The 21,840-nt window shown below is 46.3% G+C and overlaps 1 protein-coding gene across 1 annotated transcript; it reads left to right on the forward strand.

Moving 5' to 3' along the window:
* Window positions 1-1,110: 1,110 nt before the first annotated feature.
* On the forward strand, window positions 1,111-6,837 carry LOC120842224. The gene is made up of 2 exons (XM_040213251.1): window positions 1,111-1,755; window positions 4,420-6,837. The coding sequence occupies exon 2, from the start codon at window positions 4,420-4,422 to the stop codon at window positions 6,835-6,837; it is 2,418 nt and encodes an 805-aa protein (XP_040069185.1). The 5' UTR covers window positions 1,111-1,755.
* Window positions 6,838-21,840: the final 15,003 nt, after the last annotated feature.

Below are 21,840 nucleotides of genomic sequence, written 5' to 3' on the forward strand. Positions count from 1 at the left end.
GGGCCATCAAGAACCGCTACGGGCGCGAGATCGTGGAGGCGTACGCCATAAAAGAGGCGCCGAAGAACATTTCCATTGACTTAAAACGAAAGAAACACACAAGAGGACGAAACAGACGACACAGCTTTCGACTTGCAGCTACAGATTTACTGGGGCGGCTAGCCGCTCAGAGCTCGACTTGGGGAGGCGATGGGGAAAGAGGGGAGGGCGATGAGGGGAGGTGTAAGAACACAGGGAGACCGTTGCGGGGGCGAACACAGCGGGCTGTCGAGGGAGGTGACATTCCTTAGACCGGAGTTGACGTCCTTGACGGGCCGGGCGAGTGGTCCCTGCTCCTGAGAGGGAAATTGGGATGCCTCCTTCCTTCCTCTCCTTCCCGCTGTCTCTGCGCTTTACTTTCCCGCAGTTTCCTCCCGGGGCCTTGTCTTGCCCCCTCTTTCCCTTCTCCCTCCTTTTAACTTTCCCTCTCCTGTAGTGGAGCTCCGAAGGAGAAGCGTCCGGCAATAAATCATTTGTTTGTTGAAAGTTGAAAGATATGTTGTCCCGTCCCCTGTCTTTACGTATATAACTCTTTCTGAAACCTATATCATTACCAACGCGCTCACTAACAAGTTTACTACTCGACAGCTCTCAAAATTGAGGATACGTAAACGGCGTAAACAGGCAACGTCCAGAAAGTAATGGCGGCACCTTGCACCGCATAGAGCGCCGAGCTCATGGTGCTCATGGTCGAGCTGCTTTGCCGGCTTTGCCACACTCCGCCATTGATCTCTATATTGCTCTCCGCCACCCCGCCAAAGTTGAGTGGAGTGTCGGAGACCTCTTTTCAACAGAATGAAAAAACATTTCAAGGGCACAGCAATGCACAATTTTGAAGGGCTGTTCTCATGTTAGCCATCAAACGCATGTGAAATTATTAGGAACGAAACTATACATATGCATCTACGTATCCTTCGATTCATCTACCCAAAGCCGTATGCAGCCAACGCCACTGATCTCAATGGCCAACGCAGGCGCGTACGCGCGTACTTTCGGAACGGATACGTCTTTGGCTTTGCTTGGTTTCGTCCACAATTGTCATAGAGATCAGTGTCGTCCACTCGTCCACGTACTATGAGAAGCGGCAACTCTTCAGATAGCGGCCATTTTACACCTCCGGCCCCCTCCAAAAAGAAAAAAAGTATATACAAGCTCGTTGAATACAGCATGGGAATGTACCTACATCGTTGGAAAGTACTAAGGGTAATCATTTTGCTTTCTGGAAAAAAATGTGTTTTACACCTGGCCGCTGGAAATTGGAATTAAAAAAAAAATGCTGCAAGCAAAAAACGCAACTAATTTCTACGTGTGTTTCTTAGTATATTATTTATGATGTTATGTTATGTATTAAGACCAATGAGAAATACACAAAGGTCTTTTTTTTACTTTCTTTTTAGTATCTACTGGTTGTTTGGTGATCTACTGATATGTATGGGGCCCATCTACTGACTTCGATTTTTTTTTCCATCTGGTAACGCTGGTCCAGCATTTGCTGGCACTGCTCGCAGCGCGTGGAGGGCTGTCACGGCTTCACTTTACGTTGGCTGCGCTCATGTGGAGTGGCCGCGTGGGCACCTGCTTCGGTTCCCCGTCCTGACCACGTTGTCCCCACTCACGTGGTGTGGCCGTGTGGACACTTGCTTCGGTTTCCCGTCCTGACTAACGAAACAGCCACTGCAGAGCATCACATCCGAGCGACGTCGTACGCATCCAAAGGTATATATGACCCAGGACGCGTTGATTTCGGTCTCTGCCTGCTCCTGTCAATTTGACGCACGCTGCGTTCCGCGTTATCTTCCACCCGCCACAAAATCTCGCCGTGGAAGAAGCGCCGGGGAGAGAGAAAGTCAGCTTTTTCCTCAGAGCAGAGCCACCGAAAATTGGCAGCCTTGGCGGAGCGGGCGAATGAACATGCTGGTGGGAAAGAAATCGGGATGCCGCCTTTCCTTCCGTTCTTTCCCGCTATTTCGGCAAGTTTCGTTTTCGCACCGTTCCCTTCACGCGGCTTTCTCTGGAGCCACTCTCTATAGCACTGATGTGATTGCTGCCCCAAACTGCGCCAAGGGGCTAACCCCGCTACGTCCTGCTACGGTAGCCTGCGCCAAAGGACGAATATTGGTCGCCTTTGAAAACCGAAACTAAACCGGGTACCGTAATTGAGCACACATGAGCTAGGTGGTTCAAGCAGCCGTCCGACACAGTACCCTGCATCAATCGTTCATCTGGTCTTGCATGGTTTTTCCTGCCGTCTCTAGTCTCGCGTCTTTAAAAAAAAAATTTAATCATAGACATGGGCATGTGCGGACGCTACGACGCTAGCGTGCTGGTTACCAGCCATGCCGTCATGCTGTGAAACGAAACCATGTTTTTGCGCGGCGGGAGTGATTTTATGGGCTGAAGCACTCGCTCCTAAAAGCAACGGCCGTGGCCAACCATATTTGGTCCCTGCCTTCCAGTCACTGTGGTCGCACGACATCGGGTGTTGCCGTCCCCACGTCACTGCAGTAATGGCACTTTCTGAACTGAAACGTAAGGACAATCCTGTTCTTGTTTAATGCGCTACTACAAACATACCTTAAGCTCAAAGACTGCAGTGTCGAAGTATTGATTACCTAGGTTAATCTCGGTAGGCTTTCTTTCGAGACGTACCCGGGTACGTGAAAAATGAGCCGCGAAAGGAAGTTGGTGAAGAGAAGTGAGCTAAAGCAAAGAACGCAATGTCCGCATGCTGAACCCGCACAGCGTGCTTATTTTTTCTCGAGTTCAGTCGTTGCACAAACCGATCCAAGAACTTTTTGATCCTGGCTCGCGATGTCTTGCATCGATGCGCTCAGGTTTTTTTTTTTTTTTTTTCCTCTTTCTTTTTTTTTTTTCTTTCTTTCTTTCTGTGTTTAGCTTGTACCTCGTTTGCCGCCTTGGCAAGAACGTGCCGCTGGACTTTTTTTTTTTTTTTTCTCGTATGTTGGACAGTTACATTTTGCATACAATTTTGGGAATTAGTTGAGGCGGAGCGGAGTGGCATGGTTTCGATCGAACAGCCATCTCCGCTCGCGCGACAATTTTGCATTACAAGGCAGTAGTTACGTGCTTCATCAGTCGGAGATTGCTTCCATTTATTGTATTACTAATAAACCTAATAATGTGATATCTACTACTAAGCTGGTCATTTTCAAATAAATTTAAACATGTGGTCCGATATATTTGTATCACGTCCGGGTCACCAAATGTAGAAAAAGACAGACGAAAAGCGGCTACGTCTGACAAATTCCAAAATCGAGCTGATGTGGCACTTTTATTCCACGCGATCTTCTTTTTTCAATGGCTATCGCCACAAACTGAAGCATTACAAAATGTGTCATGTCATTGGCATTTCAGTTACATGTTGAAAGACTCCCAGGTGGTCTATGTTAACAATAATTGGTTGATTGCGGCGAGCAATGTGTCCTTCGTTTGTCCACTACTTGAAATGAATATATATTTTTCTCTACGGATATCTGCTCCAAAAGCCAGATTTGCTGTTCCACAACTCTGTTTTGGCTGCTCCAGAGGGTGCTCCAAAACGGCTTAGGCCAATCACATCACTGCAGTAAAGCGAGGTTACCCCTGCTCTAACTCGACAATACTTTGTGTGTTGAAAGTTGAAAATATGTGTTTTCTTGTACCCTGTCATCGTGTTTAGTGGCCGTGCTCTATGTTTTACAAATATTTCCAAATAAAAGTTATGCTTTGTCGTTTAGAGTCATGTTCGCAAGCGATGACTCAGTACGGCAAAAAGAAGCGAGTAACTTTATATATGATACTGACTAATGGCATATGATATAATTTATCTTCTCTAAACTTACTTCCAACTTAGTTTATCTTGACGCAGAAATTAATTTATTGCAATTACATACTTCACGCCACATTGTAATGTTTAATGTCGGAAGAGATTGTGCTCTTTATGTTTCCTCGGTCCTTTGAAATGAAAACATGGACAGAAAAGACACAAAGGAAAAGGATGGACAAGGCACGACTTTGTCCTTTCTGTCTCTTCTCGATTTTTATTTCTTCGATACCTGCATGTCAGTGCAACTGAAGGAAGAGTAAAGGCACAGGCAAGAAGGTAAATTTAAAACGTTGGTAAACTTTAAACACAAGAGGACAGAAATGAGACACGGAAAAGGACCACACACCCACCGTCTCAAAGAGTTCACAGCTGTGTTAGAGACTGCGTGTATTTTTTTTTTTTTTTTTCGTTTGTGTGTGCATCTCCTTTTTCGGTGTTTCTCGGGTTTAGAAACGTTACATTGCACTTTGCCTCTTGTTGATTGCGTGTAGTGTGAGCATCAAACTTACGTAACGAAGGTCATATCAATGAAAAGAGGGCTTCTTTCTTTTCAGATGCCAGGTGTCCGATACTTCCGGTGCCCAAGGTGTGCGTCCCACATTTTTTCGTTGAGGGCACTATTCAGGCACTTTCACTCAGTTCATGGGTACGAAAGCAACTGGGTGTGCGGCCTAAGTGGCTGCATGCGGACATTTAAACTCTTCGCTTCCTATAAAAAACATGTGTACAGAAATCACCCTGGATCAGTCGAAAGAGAAAGAGCCGTGGGAGCGAATGAACTGGTGGATGCAGCACCGAGTGTTGGGGATGCCTTTCAAAGTGATGACGTTGGTGTACAGAGTAATCCGGACGCAGAAGAAAGGCAAGAGGAGCTGCGTACAGAGACTTCACAAGTGTGTGAATCCACCCAGGGTCCAAGCGGCTGTGTAAAGCAGCTGGCTCTCCTTCTCAAGTGGAAAGAGGGAAGGCGACTTCCAGAATCAACCTTAGATGAAATCACAAATGATGTGATTTCTTTCGTAAAATCCATTTTGGAACATAAACAACTCCAGCTCAACAACGAGGTGGCCGCCAACGTGAGGGAGCTATTCTGTGTTGACGAACTGGACCGGCTACTGACGACAGCTGGCCGGAACGCGTTCTGGAGGACACATCTTCCACTTGTTGAGCCCCGTACAGTAGTGCTAGGAACCAACAGCAATGGAAAAGACGACACCATGGAGTATGTGCCGCTCTGTGATCTCCTCACGTGTATCCTTGAACATCCAACCTTATCGGGTGACTTTAATGCTTACACAAAGGTTGACAACCATATGTGTTCTGTGTTTGATGGCAGTGCATTTCGCGACCATGCCTACTTTGAAGGTGACCATCACAAAATCTGCCTGCAGTTATATACTGATGAATTTGAGGTGTGCAACCCTTTGGGCAGCAAAAGAGGAAAGCATAAGATGACCGCCGTGTATTTCTCAGTGCTGAATTTTCCTGCAAGGTTCCGCTCTGCGCTATCAGGAATGCACCTGGCACTTTTAGTGAATGACCACCATGTGGACTCCTATGGTCTGCCTAAGATTCTTGCACCTTTGCTTGAGGATGTGAGCAGATTAGAAACTGAAGGCATAGTTGCAAACGGAAAAGTGATGAGAGGGTCAGTCTTTGTTTTGACTGGGGATAATCTGTCGAGCCATAGAATGGGAGGCTTTAAACGTAGTTTCAACAAAGGTAGGATTTGCAGGTTCTGCATGGCCGTGCACTGTGAAATCAACTACAAGCACCTGGAGACCGATTTCGTGCTGCGCACACCGGAAGGTCACGAGCATCATATGAACATGTTGAAGGCTGGACTGCCAACTGCATCATTGTATGGGGTCACTGCAGCTTGTGCTCTTACATGCCAGGGGTTCAATGCCACACAGCATTTTCCGCCTGACGTTATGCACGACTTGCACGAGGGTGTTATACCATTTGCACTAAGACACATCATTTCTTCCTTAATATCACAAGGACTTTTTACTCTTGCACAGTTAAACAAGGAAATTAGTGAGTGGAATTATGACCCTTGTGATGCGCGAAATAAGCCAGAGCCTATTTCTAGTGAATTTCTTAAAGGAAAGGCAACCATGAAAGGATCAGCCACGCAGGTCTTTTGCCTATTTCGTCATCTAACCTTTTTCGTTGGCGAATGTGTTCCAACAGAACACGAAGTATGGCAACTTTACTTGCTTTTTCGCGAAATCATGGATATCATCATGAGCCGGAAAATCCCAGTCTCGCACATTGGCTACCTGCAAAGGAAGATTCATTTTTTTTGTCTCGACTTCAAGACATTGTTCCCATCTGTTAAAGTTCCTTGCAAAATGCACTACCTTATTCACTATCCGTCGTGCATGGAAAGGTTTGGACCATTAGTTGAACTTTGGGCGATGCGCTTCGAGGGAAAGCACCAATATTTCAAAGACATGGCTCGTAAAATCCGCAACTTTAAGAGTCTTTCGCACAGTCTAGCAGTGAGGCATCAGTTTTTGCAGTGTTTCTCTTTTGCAGCTGTTGGTGAGAAGAGCGTTCCCATCACAACAGGTTGTCGCCCCATACTTTGTGAACATCTTCCTGAATGCGTCAAGGAGTTTATCTCTCAGCATGATCTTGAAACTGTTGATTCATTCGTAGCGAACTCTGTGAGCATAGAAGGCAGGGTCTACAAAACAGGATGTGTTCTTGTCCAAAGTGTTCCTGACGATGCTCTGCCCGAATTTCTGCATATATGTCAAATTTTTTATGTTAACAAAGTGCTTTTATCTTTGGGGAATGTGCTTGAGACAGTCCGGTTCGACGAGCACTTTCACGTCTATGTTGTCCGTGCGACGCAAGAATTCAAAGTTGTAACATCACTGACAGACTGTACAACAGAACCATTATACATGCGGGAGCACAAAGGACAGACTGTTATAAGCGCACGTCACTCATTGCTATGAGATTTCATGGATCATTGAATGGTAGCCCACTCAGTTCTGGTGCTCTCTGCAGAAACTAGCTAAACAACGATGAGAGACAGTCGAAAAACAGGCAGTGAAAACAACTGTCACCTTTTCTCAGTTGACTCTTGCTGCGATAACTGGTTGGACAACACACACTGAGTAGAATTAGCTTTTTGATTGTTTAAAATGGTTGGACAAGACAGCTTATTTTTCTTGGTTTTTTTCTTTTGATAAATGTAAAAATAGAATGATGTCACTGTCGACAGTAAAGTCAAATGTCTCCTTTTTTCTCCTGGTTCTCCAGATTTTGTGTGATCTACACCAGGATACTGCATTAGCCCATATTTTAGGAAGTCTTATGTCTCGGACTGGTTTTTTATGGGTTCTGCTTCTTTATGTGTGTGAGTTCTTGTGCATGTCGTCATATTTTCAAATCAATATTTTTCATAGGTTGACATGGTAATGTGACAGGTTCTGGCAGCATGTCATGAATATTTGTCAAACATATTATATTTTGATTTCATGTTGTGTTGTCAGAAGTAAACTGGAGACTGATTTTCTTACTGCTACACTTCGATCAATAAATATTTGTAAAAAATGATAGCATTCAGAATTTCTCCCTGGTTTCCAATTTTTTGTGGATGGAGTAATTTTTAAGAAAATTGAATATGAACTCGTATAAAATTTTGTGAACACAAAAAATTGCACGCAGGAGAGGCACTTTATTATCAACTATTTGCATGAATTACAACTAACATTATAAAAAACGACTGCTAACAACCGATGTTTTTAAGCATAAATTTAACCTATACATTTATGGGGAGGTCCACATATAAGGTTTCAGAAATCCTTTCATATTATTATTTAGCACCCTCTTCTACACCCTTCTCACACCCTCCACTAAATGGAGGGTGTAACACGAAACAACACCCCTCTCGGTACAATAATGTGGGTGCAGTAGCTGATTTAAGGGTGCTAAAGGGGTGTAGTCAAGGGTGTAAATTGCCAAAACACCCCTTTTACACCCTTAAAGGTGTAAAAACTTTTAGTGTGTAATGACTTCCCGCGTCCTAAGTGTCGTGGCGAGCTTCTTGATCTTGCGTACTTGTACGCTAGGGCTATTTTGCTTCGACACTCTTTCACCGCCTCCTGTGAATCCGTAAAGATCCTGAGGTTCCCTGGGAGGTCGGTGGCTTGAGTGACGACGACCGTCTCTACTGGAAGGCGGATGGCTGCCAGTTCTCCTCCCTTTGTCGACACCGTAGGGGGCAATGCTTCAATTGCCTCGAGTCGAAGTGCTGGGAATACCACGGCAGCCGACTTGAAGGTGACGGGGCCTTCAAGCGATGCAGTGTCCGCATAAGCAGCAACTATACGGTCTTGCTTTGCTTCCAGCTCTCCACCATTTTGTTGTGTGCTTTTACCCTGCGGGCCAGTTGTTTGGTGTCCTCTTTCGTGCATGCCCTTAGAGGGTTGCTGCTTGTGATGGCCGCGAGGTCTTCCCACGAAGGGAGTTGCTTCTGCCGCTCTGGGAGGCCATCTACCAATTTTTTTAGGTTCGCATGATGCCTCTTCTGTCGTGCGTGTTCCTTCTTGCATCCATGACGTCGTGCAATTTGTTCAACTGCGCGTACTGCCTCAGTTTGACGAGAGGAGTGAAACGGGGCAGTCCAGTGATAACTCTCGTAGCGTGGTTGTTCAAAGCTTCGAGACGTTCCCATTGCCTTGCTGTGAGCCAATAGTGGCGTGCTCCGCAGCATACCCGGGATACTACGAGAGCCTTGACCATTTTTTTTGGCAGTGTCTTGTGACGCTCCTCCGTCGGATCATGCTGAGCATTGAGTTGCACTATTTGAGTGCGTCGCGGAGCCACACCCAAACAGTTATTTCTTGTTTTGGCGTTGTTAGGCTTAGGTGGACGTCGGCTCAAAAAAACTTTTCGTGTTTCTCAATTGTCTTTTGATCCAGGTAACGCCATGTTCTCAAACTTCCGCGTTCTTTCCGGTGATGCGTAGTTTATTTACCCGGGCTGAGAAAACACGATTCTTAAATCTCGAAAACTAAAACGTGGCCCCCCAAACACACACGCAAATAATAAATTCTTCTTTTTAACCGAAAAAAAAAAAAATAGCATCACCATACGCTCATTCTCCGCCCAAACGTAGTGCTAGAGGTCTGAACCAGAAGCCAAAGTTTCAGCACTGACCGTTATCTTATGCAAAAGTTATAACTGATTTTCTGAAACTTTCAATGGGAACATGGGGCCCATATTCGCCCGTCTTCGGTAACTGGCGCCGTAGAGCTCGATGTATTCAAGAGGTCGGTCTGCTTCCATTTTTCCGATATAAATTTAAAAAAAAAGTCATTCATAACATTTGAATAAGATAAGGGTTAGTGCTGAAACCTTGGCATCTGGTTCGGATCTCTAGGGCTACTTTGGGTGGAGAAACAGCGTTCGGCGATGCATATACTAATATTTTTTTTTTGCACTATATATATGTGGGAGTGCTTCCTCCGACGCCGTATGACGAGTGAGGCCTGTGTGCAAATCACTCCTCCGACGCCGGAAGTGATGTAGACCCGTCAGAGGAGAGACGGCCGTGTGGAAGTCACTCCTCCGACGCCGGAAGTAACGTGAACATGATTGTAAACCTGAGACTGGGGCAGGAAGAGAACACAACAGAAGGTAGTAAAAGAGGAGGAAGTAACGTATCATCCACGGCCCTGGATGTTGCCTTTGTTGTGATACGTGCCCTACCATGTGCGCCTCGCGTCTGGCCCTGTAGGCTGTAGTTCCGCCTGCCCCGTACTGCACGTATGTACTTACCATTCCTTCCTGCCCGCGCTGCCGTCGGCTCCAGTCACGCAAGCTATTTTGACTAATTTTCGCACTATTTGAAGCGTTTTGTTTAGCATTTATGCCCAGAGTTTCGGTAGCCGGCGATTCGATGGTGAAGTGCTTGCACCAGTACTTCCGATTGAATAACCGGATGGCTGCTGAGGTTGCGGCGTTTAGTGACATTAGGATCGAGCAGTTGTTTTCCCAGGCGTTTGAGAGGCGACCCGATTTTTATCCTGTCATCCTGCACGTCGGCACTACTAACCCCAATACTAGTGCAAGCGTCTACATCGACAAATATTGTCGTCTTGCTGCCCAGCTCTGTGAACCCAACCCAATGAGGCGATCGCCTTTTCTGCCGTTCTTCCAAGACAGAAGAATAGGTCCTGTTCATTGAAATGGCAGCGTAGTCACGCTGCAGAGATCCAGGCTCTGAATAATCGATACTGAGAGGTGAACTCGCTGCTGCGGGAGTCGTGTCGCAGGGAAGGTTTCAGGTTCCTCGACGGGCTGGCTGACGAGTGGCACCAGTGGATCGGCCGCGACGACATCCACCCAAGCCGGATGGGCGACAAGGTACGAACGTGCATTATGCCGCTGCACTAAAGAGCGCGACGATTGCCAGGATGGCCGTAAAAACGTGACCTGAAAATTGACCCGCGGACATGGCGAGCCAGAATGTTGGTTGGATCCAACACTGCACAAAATGGAAGGTTGACCGGTCTTTATTGTCAAAAACCGAGGATGAAAATAAATAATAGGTTCGGTGAAGTCCACGTTTCCGGGTTGAAGAAAGCGTAGTGCAGCTCGGCGAGGAACGCTTTGGCAGTGCCGTACCAACTTGTTTTTAAGTGGGAGAGCAAACCAAACACCCCACCGCCCCCCAAAGGGCCGGCGACGGTGCCCTTGGTATCCCTTGAGCGCCGCCGGCCAGTGTTTGCCCTGCCCAGTGGCTGCTGTTTCCGGAATGGCAAAACACCATGCCTTCCCCCCCCCCCCCCCCCCCCCCCCCCCGCCACTCTGAAAACTGGGGGGCGGGGGCGCAAGCGCGCCCTTGCTTCCCATGCGCTTCAGCTGTCTCATGAGCCAGTGGCGACAGTTTAATCGCCTTTTCAGAGCTAGCATTCGTGCGAGGTGAAAGATTAGCCGCTGGCGTCTGTCAGCATCAGTGAAGTCCTCAGCTTTTCTCCCCCTCGCGTGAAGAAAGGTGCTCACCCATGTTTCCGCGTTGCACAGGTGAAGTCCTGATAGGACGTGGCAGCGCTCCCACCCAGGAAGTCACAACAGTTAAACATTTTCGAGGAAGACGTCCCGCCATTTTAACTATTGTGCCCTGCGCAGCGGTTTTCTCTTCCGTCTGGTTTTCCCTGGGTGCCTTCCGATCGCTGAAATGCATCTTTCTGTCCTCAGTGTACGTACATACCCCAACTGGGAATGGGAAAATAATTTAAACTCCAACTCCAACACCCGTATTCACCAGGCGCGAGTAGTGCCTGTTTAACCACTGACTAGCGACGTCATCGACTAAAATGATCACGTGGCAAGCGATAGTCGCCGTTAAGTGAGCGCTTGGTATTCACCGGTCGTGTTTAGGGCCTAGTCGCCCCGTGCGACTAAGGAGTCGACTAACAAATCTTAGTCATGGGGTAGGGCTAGTTTGGCCGGTGTTTAGCAGGCGACTAGCGGCTTAGCGCCATGGCCGACTCGTATCACCGCTGACCGCCAGCGCTATAACAAAGCACTTACTGTCTCGGAACGCTGGGGGACATATCTAGAAAGAATCGGAGGAGCAAATATTGACTAAATAGCCATGTTCAACGGCCAGAGACATTGCTAAAGCGATCTCGGCAGGGCGGTGGACGGCGCGAAGAAACGCATTTACGGGCGCTTCCATATTCGTTTATGTCGCTGGCAATGCGGCTTCCGTGTTTCTCCCTGGCGTTGTTTTGACATTTTTCGTTGTAAAACTCTGTCTAAGACAATATGTCTCTCATTGTAACTTTTTTTTCCTGATAAACATTTAAATATTAGTTTTTATAGGATAAAATACCCATTTACGCAGCGGCGTTGAAGTTCGCGTGCCCGTGACCTATCTTTTTGTGTCACTTCCGCTTCTTAGTTCTGACTAGATAGTCACCCGCTCGCTTCGCGCTCGTGAATACCGCAGAACATAATCGCTCGTTAGTCGCGGATTTCTCGTTTAGCTCGCAACTACTTAGTCGTGCTACTAACCTTAAAACGCCGCTAGTTAGCCGCGCCTGGTGAATACGGGTGCAAATGTCTTACTGCGACCGGTTGGCATCGCAACTAAGACTAACTAGTCCCAGTTCAGCCCTACCCGTTCCCCAACTGGGCGTGGTCAAATCAGTTGACTCCCGATTGGGAATGGTTTAAGCCATTTGACCTTTCAGCTAGTTCCAGTTGGACTCCTATTTGTCCCAGCTGATTCCGACTTGGGACCAGCTAGTACCAGTTGAAACCAGTTGAGATGCCAACCGGTCCCAGTTAGACATTTTCGCATGGGTGTCTTGTAGAGTTTAAAGGAACAGCACCTTCGCTCTGAAATCTTCCTTAACAATTTGAACGACTGAGGTGGCTCCAGCTGAAAAGGTTGGGCTGACTGTCAGCTTTGGTGCTAATGTCAAGTACTGTGTGCAGGTACTCGCTGTGTTCATGGGCAAGCAAGTGCGGAACATCCTGGAAAAGATGGCCAGGGCCAGGATCCAGCAGGACCCCAAGGAGAAAATGCCAGGGCAAGAGTGCCAGTGACACCATCTTTGTGTCACGGCGCAGGCACGTGGGTCGGAGCTATTGCAGCTGGCTTCACTTGTTCGAGCGGAGCCGGCTGCGATAACACCGATCCACGTGCCAGGCCGCAGGTACGCAAAGGAAAGAGTGGAACAATAAATTCACCGGCGCTCTTGCACAGTGTTTCAGGTTCAGTTTGATGCCGTGTATCAGGGTGCCATTTCTGGACCCAGTAGCACCTACTAGAAATTTCTTTATCAAAATTTGACTGCACTGCTAGAACATATTGAGGTTAAGCTTCAATGGACCTTTTTCCAGTAAGCTTCTGCGCATGCGTACACTCCCGCTGTCGCCATTTTCACAGGACACCGGTACGCGGTGCCCTGCAAAATCGACAGCAACATCGTCAGCATCAATCTTCGTGCGTATTTAGTCTATTTTGACGCTTTGTTTTTTAGTATCGCTAGTATGGGGTATAAAAAGCACTGAAAATCGATACAACGGCACAATGCTAATGCGTTTTGACAAGCGGAAGCATGTTGGGCTGCTCTTCTATTGTAGTTCGCAGACAACTCCCCGGACGGCGCTCGTTACTTGAAAATGGTCCATTCCCCAAAAGCAATATGTGTCCTCAAGTGAAAAATTAAAAAGTTAATTAAATAATTTTAGTTTCTTAGCTAACTAATGACTTAATTTCACCTTATGTTTTAATTTTTTAAAATTGAGATGACCATTGTATTGATACCGTGTTAATTGATCCATTTCTTGAGCTCTGCAGACATTGAATGGTGAAATATTCATCACAGTCAGTTGGCTAATTAGCTCAAATTTGTCAATTAACTTTTTAATTACAAGCTCTACAACTACTTCTCAATTATTGAACATGACATGGCCCTTTGTTCTAATAGTGTTAACTTTTTCACTGTTGATGTATGATGCTTTTAATCTTCTTTTTTATTTAATTTAGGTTTCTCGGCTAAGTTCTCGGCCACCCGAGAATGCGCTAGGGAGCGCATTCTGGGGTGGCGGATCGAGAAATGTTCTGTGCTAGGAAGTTGTGTAGGACGATAATTGGGGTTTTCTGATGTAACAAAAGCTTGGGCCATATTGTGCAAATGAAGTTGTGTAAGCAACTTCCTAATGGCGAATTCCAATGGGCGCTTTGGAGCGCGCCGGGATCAGTTGACTAGATCCGGAATGGAGCAGACGATCCGAACGGGGTCGCGCCACCTACGGATCCCCAGTGGAACATGACCACTGCTCTGGGATCGGCGGATGCCTTCCCGTCATTCACCTACCCGGGAATCCCCTTTCCGCGGCCGCCGCGGTAGTTTCGAAGACGTTTTCGCAATCGCGGCGCTAACACATGTACGACGCACAAGCGGCAGGAATGGCTTAGCAACACTTCCTTTGATTTCCTTCCTCTCAAGACTCTGACTGACTGATGGCTTAGGAGATTCATGCAAAGATTGCCGGAATGCCCGTAGCGCGACAAATACCTTATCTCCTCCTTCCTGGTGAAGTGTCCAGGTAGGTCTCTTCTGCGGTAATGCGAAAAGACAGACGAACCCATGCTGGACATGAGAAGAATTCTCGTCGTCGCTGCTACTCGAGCCGCTACTGCTGGGAGGAGCTGCTCGAGCAACTTGACGATGAACCGTCGTCAAGCAGCAGCAGCAGCAAGGCGGGCGGTACAGGCGGCACCTCCCGAGCGTCCATTACGAATTCTTCTGGGGCGAGACGGGCGAGATCAGGCGAGATGCCCCGCGAGAAAGGAAGTCACGTGTGTGCGCCGAGGCTGGCCCGGCTGGCTTCCGGTTGAATCCGCCGAAATAGGAGGAGCGACTTTTCTCGGATCCAGATCGAGATCTGGAGCGAAATCTAATCCAAAACGACCAGTGGAACACGTCCGTCTCGATCCCAATCGCCCAGTGAAATAGGCTCGCTCCAGAAAAGTCGATCCCGGCGCGTTCCAAAACGCCTAGTGGAATTCGCCATAACACAGGATAACCGTTCGTGCCCATGGACCACCAGGCTTTTTTGCGTTAGAATGAACTTATTGAAGAGTGTTGTGTGAAGCAGCGAACCAGGCCTACGCAGGGGCTAATGATTTTGTTGGGTTTGAAGTCTCAAACAGGAGACTGCCTTTTAAGCTTGCAATATTGGCTAAGATTTATTGTCTCACTCTGCTGCACGTGAGCCACCATGCAGGCTGATTTGCTGCAGTGTTTGCCTATGGGCTATTTCTCCACTTTATTTGCATATTGTTAACGTGTCATTTTTGCTGATAGAGTCAGCATCTATTATGGTGAAATAAAAAAAAGAAAGCTTATTTGGTTTCCCAATTATGACATTCTTGATCTAAAAACATTATAGCATCATCTTTCCCGTGCAGAAGAGGTTATGTTGCTGCATTATCTCCGGGAGCCTACCTAGTTGTCTTTTCAGAATTCTCAGACTTTTCCAGCAGAGTTTTGTTAACCTGACCACATAGTTATTTTGTAGAGATTGCCTTTATTTTGTGTCGAGGCGACGGCTGGGGAAATCATAGCAAAACGTTTGTGGGCCTCACATCTGGTAAAAAGAAGGCTCCAAAAACGAGGCAAGTTTGATGCTTCGAAGACTGAGAAAGTTGCTACTTGTGCAAATCGGCTCTGAAGAAACCAACAACTGAGCAATACTGTACAGTCCGAGGATTCTTTCCGAGTCTGAAGTGGGACGGGGAAATCGGAATTTTGTGTTATAATGTGCATAAATTGTTTCGCATTACAAATCGATTTTGATGTCATTCACTTACATTTGGTAGGGTGCCAATTTGTCTTATACCTTAGTAATAACATTAACACACTGCATCTGATATCAATCCTGCCCCAACAATAGCTAGCGCACATGGGACCCTTTTCTGGTACTCTACAAAGAATGCCCGGCGCTTCTCTGCGTGCACCGGAGCAATGCAAGAAAGCTAATCGCGAGAGCGCTGGCATTTTTCCGTGTGCACCACGCAGCGCGGGAAAAGTTACCAAAAAAGAAACTGGTGCTTTCCGCATGCCCCGGTGCAATGTAAAAAGGCTTACCACGAGAGCACAGGCGCTTCTCCGCGTGCACCAGAGCAATGCAAGAAAGCTAACCACGAGAGCACTGGCGTCTCTGCGTGCCCCTGCTACAACGCGAAAAAGGTTACCAAAAAAGCACTGGTGCTTTCTGCATGCACCGATGCAATGTGGGAAGGCTTACCGCGAGAGAACATGCGCTTCACCGCGTGCACCGGAGCAATGCAAGAAAGCTAACCACATGAATGCTGGCGTTTCTCCGCGTGAACCGGTGCAACGTGGGAAAGGTTACCAAGAGGGAGCTGGTGCTTTCCGCATACACCGGTGCTATGTGGGAAGGCTTACCGCGAGAGAACATGCGCTTCCCCGCGTGCACCGGAGCAATGAAAGAAACCTAACCGCATGAGTGCTGGCGTTTCTCCGCGTGCACCGGTGCAACGTGGGAAAGGTTACCAAAAGGGAGCTGGTGTTTTCCGCATACACCGGTGCAATGTGGGAAGGCGTACCGCGAGAGAACATGCGCTTCCCCGCGTGCACCGGAGCAATGCAAGAAAGCTAACCACATGAGTGCTGGTGTTTCTCGGCGTGCACCGGTGCAACGTGGGAAAGGTTACCAAAAGGGAGCTGGTGCTTTCCTCATACACCGGTGCTATGTGGGAAGGCTTACTGCGAGAGCCCATGCGCTTCTCCGCGTGCACTGGTGCAATAAGGAAACGTTTTACACGAATGCACTGTCGCAAAGTATTAAGCTCGATACTAGCATTGTATTGAAACACCAGTGTTTGGAGAGACGTGGTTGATTACTCCAACAACCTGAAAGTGCATTGTGAAAGTAATTAATCACAACATTGTCAAAAATATTTTTTACTATAAAAATTAGACGTTTACAACTTCCTGTAATGCCGAATTAGAGCGCAGCTCTTGAGGAGGAGGAGGAGGGGAGGGTATGCCCATCGTTCTCATCCGTACCCTCTCTCACTCCCGTGCTCCTCCTCCCCTTCTTTCCTCCACCTCCTGCTCCTCTTTTGAGGTATTTTGATTTTGCGATATACCACGCTAAACAATCTGAGAAAGATTATTTATTGTGGTATTCTCGCTCACCGCTTGTCCGGATAAAGGAAATACAGTTTTCACATCTGGAAGTTCCACTCTGTCTAAGTTCTGGCGGTGCCGGGAAACAGCACAGCAGTATCAAGGTGGGAGAACAAGACAGTGTCAAATTAATACTTTGACGAAGCACGAGATAATCTCAATGTCATCCTATTTTACGGCTGCCAACCCAGATAACTAACAATTTTTTTCTTTGACTTATTCAAACAAGCATCACAGCTACCAGACGACTGGGTTCTAATTGCGTGGCAGAAAAGCTGCTTTTCTACCAGACAACTGCACGTGCCCTCTCAATTTTCTTTCTTGAATGGCATGGGTTTGGGCCTGGGTGCCGTACTGCGGGAAACGAGTGAACCGGACCCCTGGTTGCACTGTCACGAGATGCAGGAAAATTTCTTTTATCAGAGTGACAATAATAGACATTCATATTCGGGTCACAAATTCATTGCCTTGGTCGACACGGGAGCCGCAAATTCCTGCACATGGCACCTGTAAGGTAATTACAGGCAACAAACACCTATTGCACATGGGTAATAGCGAATTGTTAAGCCTATGCGATGTGCAACGATGTTCCTGCTTGTTGCAGGCACGTCCGCCATATTGTGATGTCAAAGTGTCGACAATGTAATTTTAGAGTGGGAGCCTTTGAAGATGTCCACCGACGCCTTTGTAAACTGAAATACAGGCAAACTAAAGCTGAACTGTTTCATGTTCCTTTATGTGTAACCAGACATTCTGTATGCTTCTGTTTGCTCACTGTTCAATACCTCATCTCTCTCTCGGATTCAGTCATTATATAATCCCATCGCTCAACTTTACCTTTACATATCTGCATCAGTTACAATGTACCGTCGTCATTTGGATAATCTTACATTTGTCTGTCGACTTTATGTGTGTTTAGGATTTTTCTTTGCTGGTGTTATTGTTTGTGTTGCTGCCACACGGGGAAGACTGATGTGGTTGTTTTTGGCCACCCAAAATAAAGATGATTATTATAACCCTGTTACTGACCCTCCTAATTCGACGGCCACAGATGACAGCCCTTTTTTGCCAGCACTATATCTCCAACCTCTACTGAAAGCTGAAGCTCAATTCTTTTCTTTAAATATATATATTGGCATGTTTATGCTATTACTTTCTGCTCGCACCACAGACGGCGCCACACGGTGCCATTGAGGTAGGCTCCAAAAAGGATTGTCTCTCAGCCCTGTCGCGGCCGACGTGAGTCCCCAGGATGGACCAGGCTCGGGTGGGGTCCAGATCCGGACGGAGCTCCGGGCAGGAATCTCAGCAGGCGACGATGTTTAAAACTCTCCTTTATTTACATGTCAGGGGAGCAAAGAGCTCTGGCTATACAGCAGCTAGCCGCAGCTATTAGCCTTGATCTTGGTGAGCTCCGTGCTTTTAAAGTATTTCGGTTGCCATGAAGTCGGGCGGAAACCAATCGCGGAGGTGCACCAGTTTCGTCACCCACGCCTTCTCGGAAAGACCCTCTGTCCAAGTTACGTCACACGTCCGCGCACACCACACCGCAGAGGTTGTCTTACTCGATGGCGCCATTCATCAACGCATCAGCCTCTTTTGAAGGCGTCGTCCTTGCAGGTGTCTTGGGGCAAGCAGGGCGAGAGCTTGACGTAATGTTCGGGTCCGAGGTTCGCTGGGTTGACCTTGCCCGGGTATCTCACTTGGGTTTCAAGAAGAGCAGACATTTGGCCGGCTAAACGCCTCGAAGTCACGTTATTTCGGCGGTGAGTTACGTGACGACGGGCCTCGCCCGTGAGCGAAACATGAGACGACGAACCAAGGCCGCCGACGTCCATCGGCGGGCCGACGTGCCGATTTCAACAGCCATCCGCGCTGCCGTTACCGATTGCAACAGCCCACAGTGTAAGCAACAAACAATGCGATGCTACTTCTGTTGTGCATGTGTGTGCATGTTTATGTATGCGAGTGTGTCACCGAGCGCTATGCCGCTCGTGCGAACGCTGAAACTTTTAGAGAGGTTCTGTCGGCACCAGAAAGCCTTGCAAAAGTAATTGTAATTGTGTGTAATTACTGATGCTAGAAAGCAAATTAATTATAATTGCAATTCCTTCTAGCCAAAGGTCATCAATTACAATTCCAAATTACCAAAAAAGTAAATACATTACATTAATTCAATTACTGTAATTAAATTTTTATTCATGCCGATTTTACCATGTTGATTGAAATCAAACATTTTTATACAAGATATTTGAAAAACATTGATTTTACTACTGGAACCTCAACCATTTTATTGTTTTCAGCCACATTTTCTTTTTATTCCATGTAAAATAAGTATCAAGTAATATAGATATGAGGATAACGAGCAAATATAAGACTTATTCGAGGCAAAAGTAAATCGGAGAAGTGAGCACTCTCTCTCATGTTCAGCTCATTCCTCAAGTATTGCAAAACAAGGGGAAGGGTAGAGTCAAGAACAAGAAAACTATGAGTGCATGAAAATGCATACAAACTCAAATACCAGCAGAGAGAGGTATAGAAACAGAAAGACAGACTGAAATATATATCTGTGGTTGATCTTGCATATTTCAGTATAACTAATATTTTGGGAGAAGTAATATTTCTCTCAAAATATTATTTTGAGAGCAATTTAAATGAAATCAGTTTTTTGTTTCTTTATTTTGCCATTGAGATAACTATAACTTGGTAATTATAAAGTCATGTTCAGTCAATCAATGCAGCCTATTGCCATAAGTGCTCTTTGGAGGCCGAGATTCGCGTATGGATTTCTTGCAGTAAATGTAGATAATGAAGCCTTTCTAGACCGCTTTTCCGCAGTACACATATTCGTAAGGTGAAGCACACTCGCGGGTTTCTTGCTTTCCTGCAAAACACAGTGTTGCAGGGAGAAGCGCGCATACGGGATGTTAAGTCTACTGGTTTCCCATCCTGCAAGGGACAAGTACGTTTGCTGGTTCTTCGCTTTCCCGCAAGGAAAATACCTGCAGGGGGAAGAGCACTTGCTGGTTACTTGGCGCGCCGCTTTCCCGCCGTACAGCAAATAGAAGGGCGAAGCCCTCCTTCCAGGATTCAAGCTCTTTTCTCTGTTTCAAACTGTTCCACAAGGCACATTCTTGTAGGAAGAACCGCTTTTGTGGGTCTCGCTTTTCTGTATAGCATGCGTTTGTAATGACAAGCGCGCTTGTGGGCTTTTTACTGCACAGATGTCATAAAAATGCCCTTCCAGGGGCAAGCAGGCTTCTGAGTTAAGCGTATTTGTGTCTTGAAACCTCTACTTCAGCAATGTTGCTATTCTGATGAAGCACATGTTTTCTCCCAATTATAAGGTTAGTACAAATACATGGTGTACAAAACGCGTCTTACCTTCAGCCAGGACTTTGCACTCAGCATACAACGTGTAAGTAAAAGGAAGCACATGGGGGTAAGCTATTCTATTTGATTTATTAAATCAGTATAAAACAGTAACAATCATAAAACTTTCAGTGGTGAGGAACACTTGAGACGTAAAACTGTTGGATAAGCAACGATGTACAAGAATAATGCTTTTTATACTGCTTGCCTGTTTAATAGTTCCTACACTTAGAGAGTTCATTTATTAATTAAGGTATCTCCTCAGAATCCAGTGCCATCTAACCTCTGAAACAGTAATTACATTCAGGAAGTCATCTCCAGCTATCCCGTCACTCATTACCTCAATCGATCATTCCCTTGCATAGACACAAAGGTTAACCTAGCTCGCATAGAACTCCAGCTCGACTGATCGACAGATAGGCTTTGCCCTTTCATACAAATTATTTCTGAAGAATCACACAAAATTCAAGGTCGCTTCAGCGAATGGTGCTCTATGTATGAATGGTGGTCTATGTGTGAATGGTGGTCTATGTGTGAAATGGTGGTCTATGGGTGAAATATGATTAATGAATGAAAGATTGTGAAGGGAACGTAAAATAAAGGATCGACAAATATATGGGGGGGATAGAGGTAAAGGAGATGGAAGAATAAGCAGAGAAATGAAACAAAATATTTAGTTCAGAAATATAAGTGTGCGTAGCTAAGACGATCATGTAGAGTGAAGAGACGGGAGTATAGCAAAATAATGTAGTCTAGCTGTGGGTCACATGATAAGGAGCTTGTCAGGAGACCAAAGGTAATGTGAAATATACTAAAAAGGTTCAGAGAAAATTATTCATACAAGGTTATTGCATCAAATGTCACCATATGAGATTTTATGGGAGAATGGCCCAACCAATTATTACGCAGGAAACAGAAGTGCACGTGACTCTAGGGAATTTCTCGCAATACTCCAGAAAATTTCCCCTGAGATTTAATTTCCTTAATGTGTGTAAAGTTCATGCAGGGTTTCCTGCTGATATTATTATTGCAACCTTCTCAGTCTGACACAATTAATATGAATTATGGCAATAATCCTCTGCCTCTTTGTGTGAGTTTGTCTTTAAAATGCAATCATCATGGTCAGCATCAAGGTGTTTGGAAAATTTTATCAGGACACCCCAAAACAATCGGAAAATTATGAAAACCAAGTTAATACTGAGGAAGAGCCCGAGAATTTCAGACATGCGCATTAACTGGTCAGTCAGTGAATGTTTCCACAAAAGGTTGTGCAACAGGTGGTCATCCTATAGGCGGTCGGCCTAGATCACGGGAGGTCAAACTGACATTGCTCAAGAGCAGCAAGCAAAAGTGTAAATTTTTAGGAAGCCGCAAGGCGGGATGGGGGTAATGTGGAAATCTCGTCTATTTCTCATGCTTTCAAGAAGGCTGCGATGTATAGGAAGTATTCACTGGACGCCATATTTGTGAGTGCTGTTTAGAGCGCATGCTCAGAACGAGCTCACATCAATAGGCTGCTAAGACCGGCACTCTCGATGGTGCTGAATGCACGTTGCAAAAGAACTGTGGAAGCTCGCCATCAGCACGCGCTCAGAATTCGCGCACACAGATATGGCCGCCAATGAATACTCCCTATACTGATGTAAATATTTACATTAGTATACATCGCAGAGCTGTTTCGTCAGTGTGTTCCTCTCGCGCCTTCTTGCCCGCGTGCCACCTCTTTCTCCCCTGTTGCCCAGTTCGCTTGTCCGCTACAGAGTCATTAGTACCACTGCTACCATTAAATCACTGGCTTTGTAAGATGGCATTTGGATTGCAGCTTAGAAGTCTCAGTGACAGCGATTATACTGAGATTACTTGATTGTTTTGATGCTGGACGAATATGCACAGTATGAA

This window comes from Ixodes scapularis, unplaced genomic scaffold, assembly GCF_016920785.2.
Source record: "Ixodes scapularis isolate PalLabHiFi unplaced genomic scaffold, ASM1692078v2 PGA_scaffold2__306_contigs__length_199485367, whole genome shotgun sequence".
Classification (NCBI taxonomy): Eukaryota; Metazoa; Arthropoda; class Arachnida; order Ixodida; family Ixodidae; genus Ixodes; species Ixodes scapularis.

Excerpts from the sequence above, each read along its gene's own strand:
- LOC120842224 (XM_040213251.1), top strand. The coding sequence starts at position 4,420 with ATGCCAGGTGTCCGATACTTCCGGTGCCCAAGGTGTGCGTCCCACATT.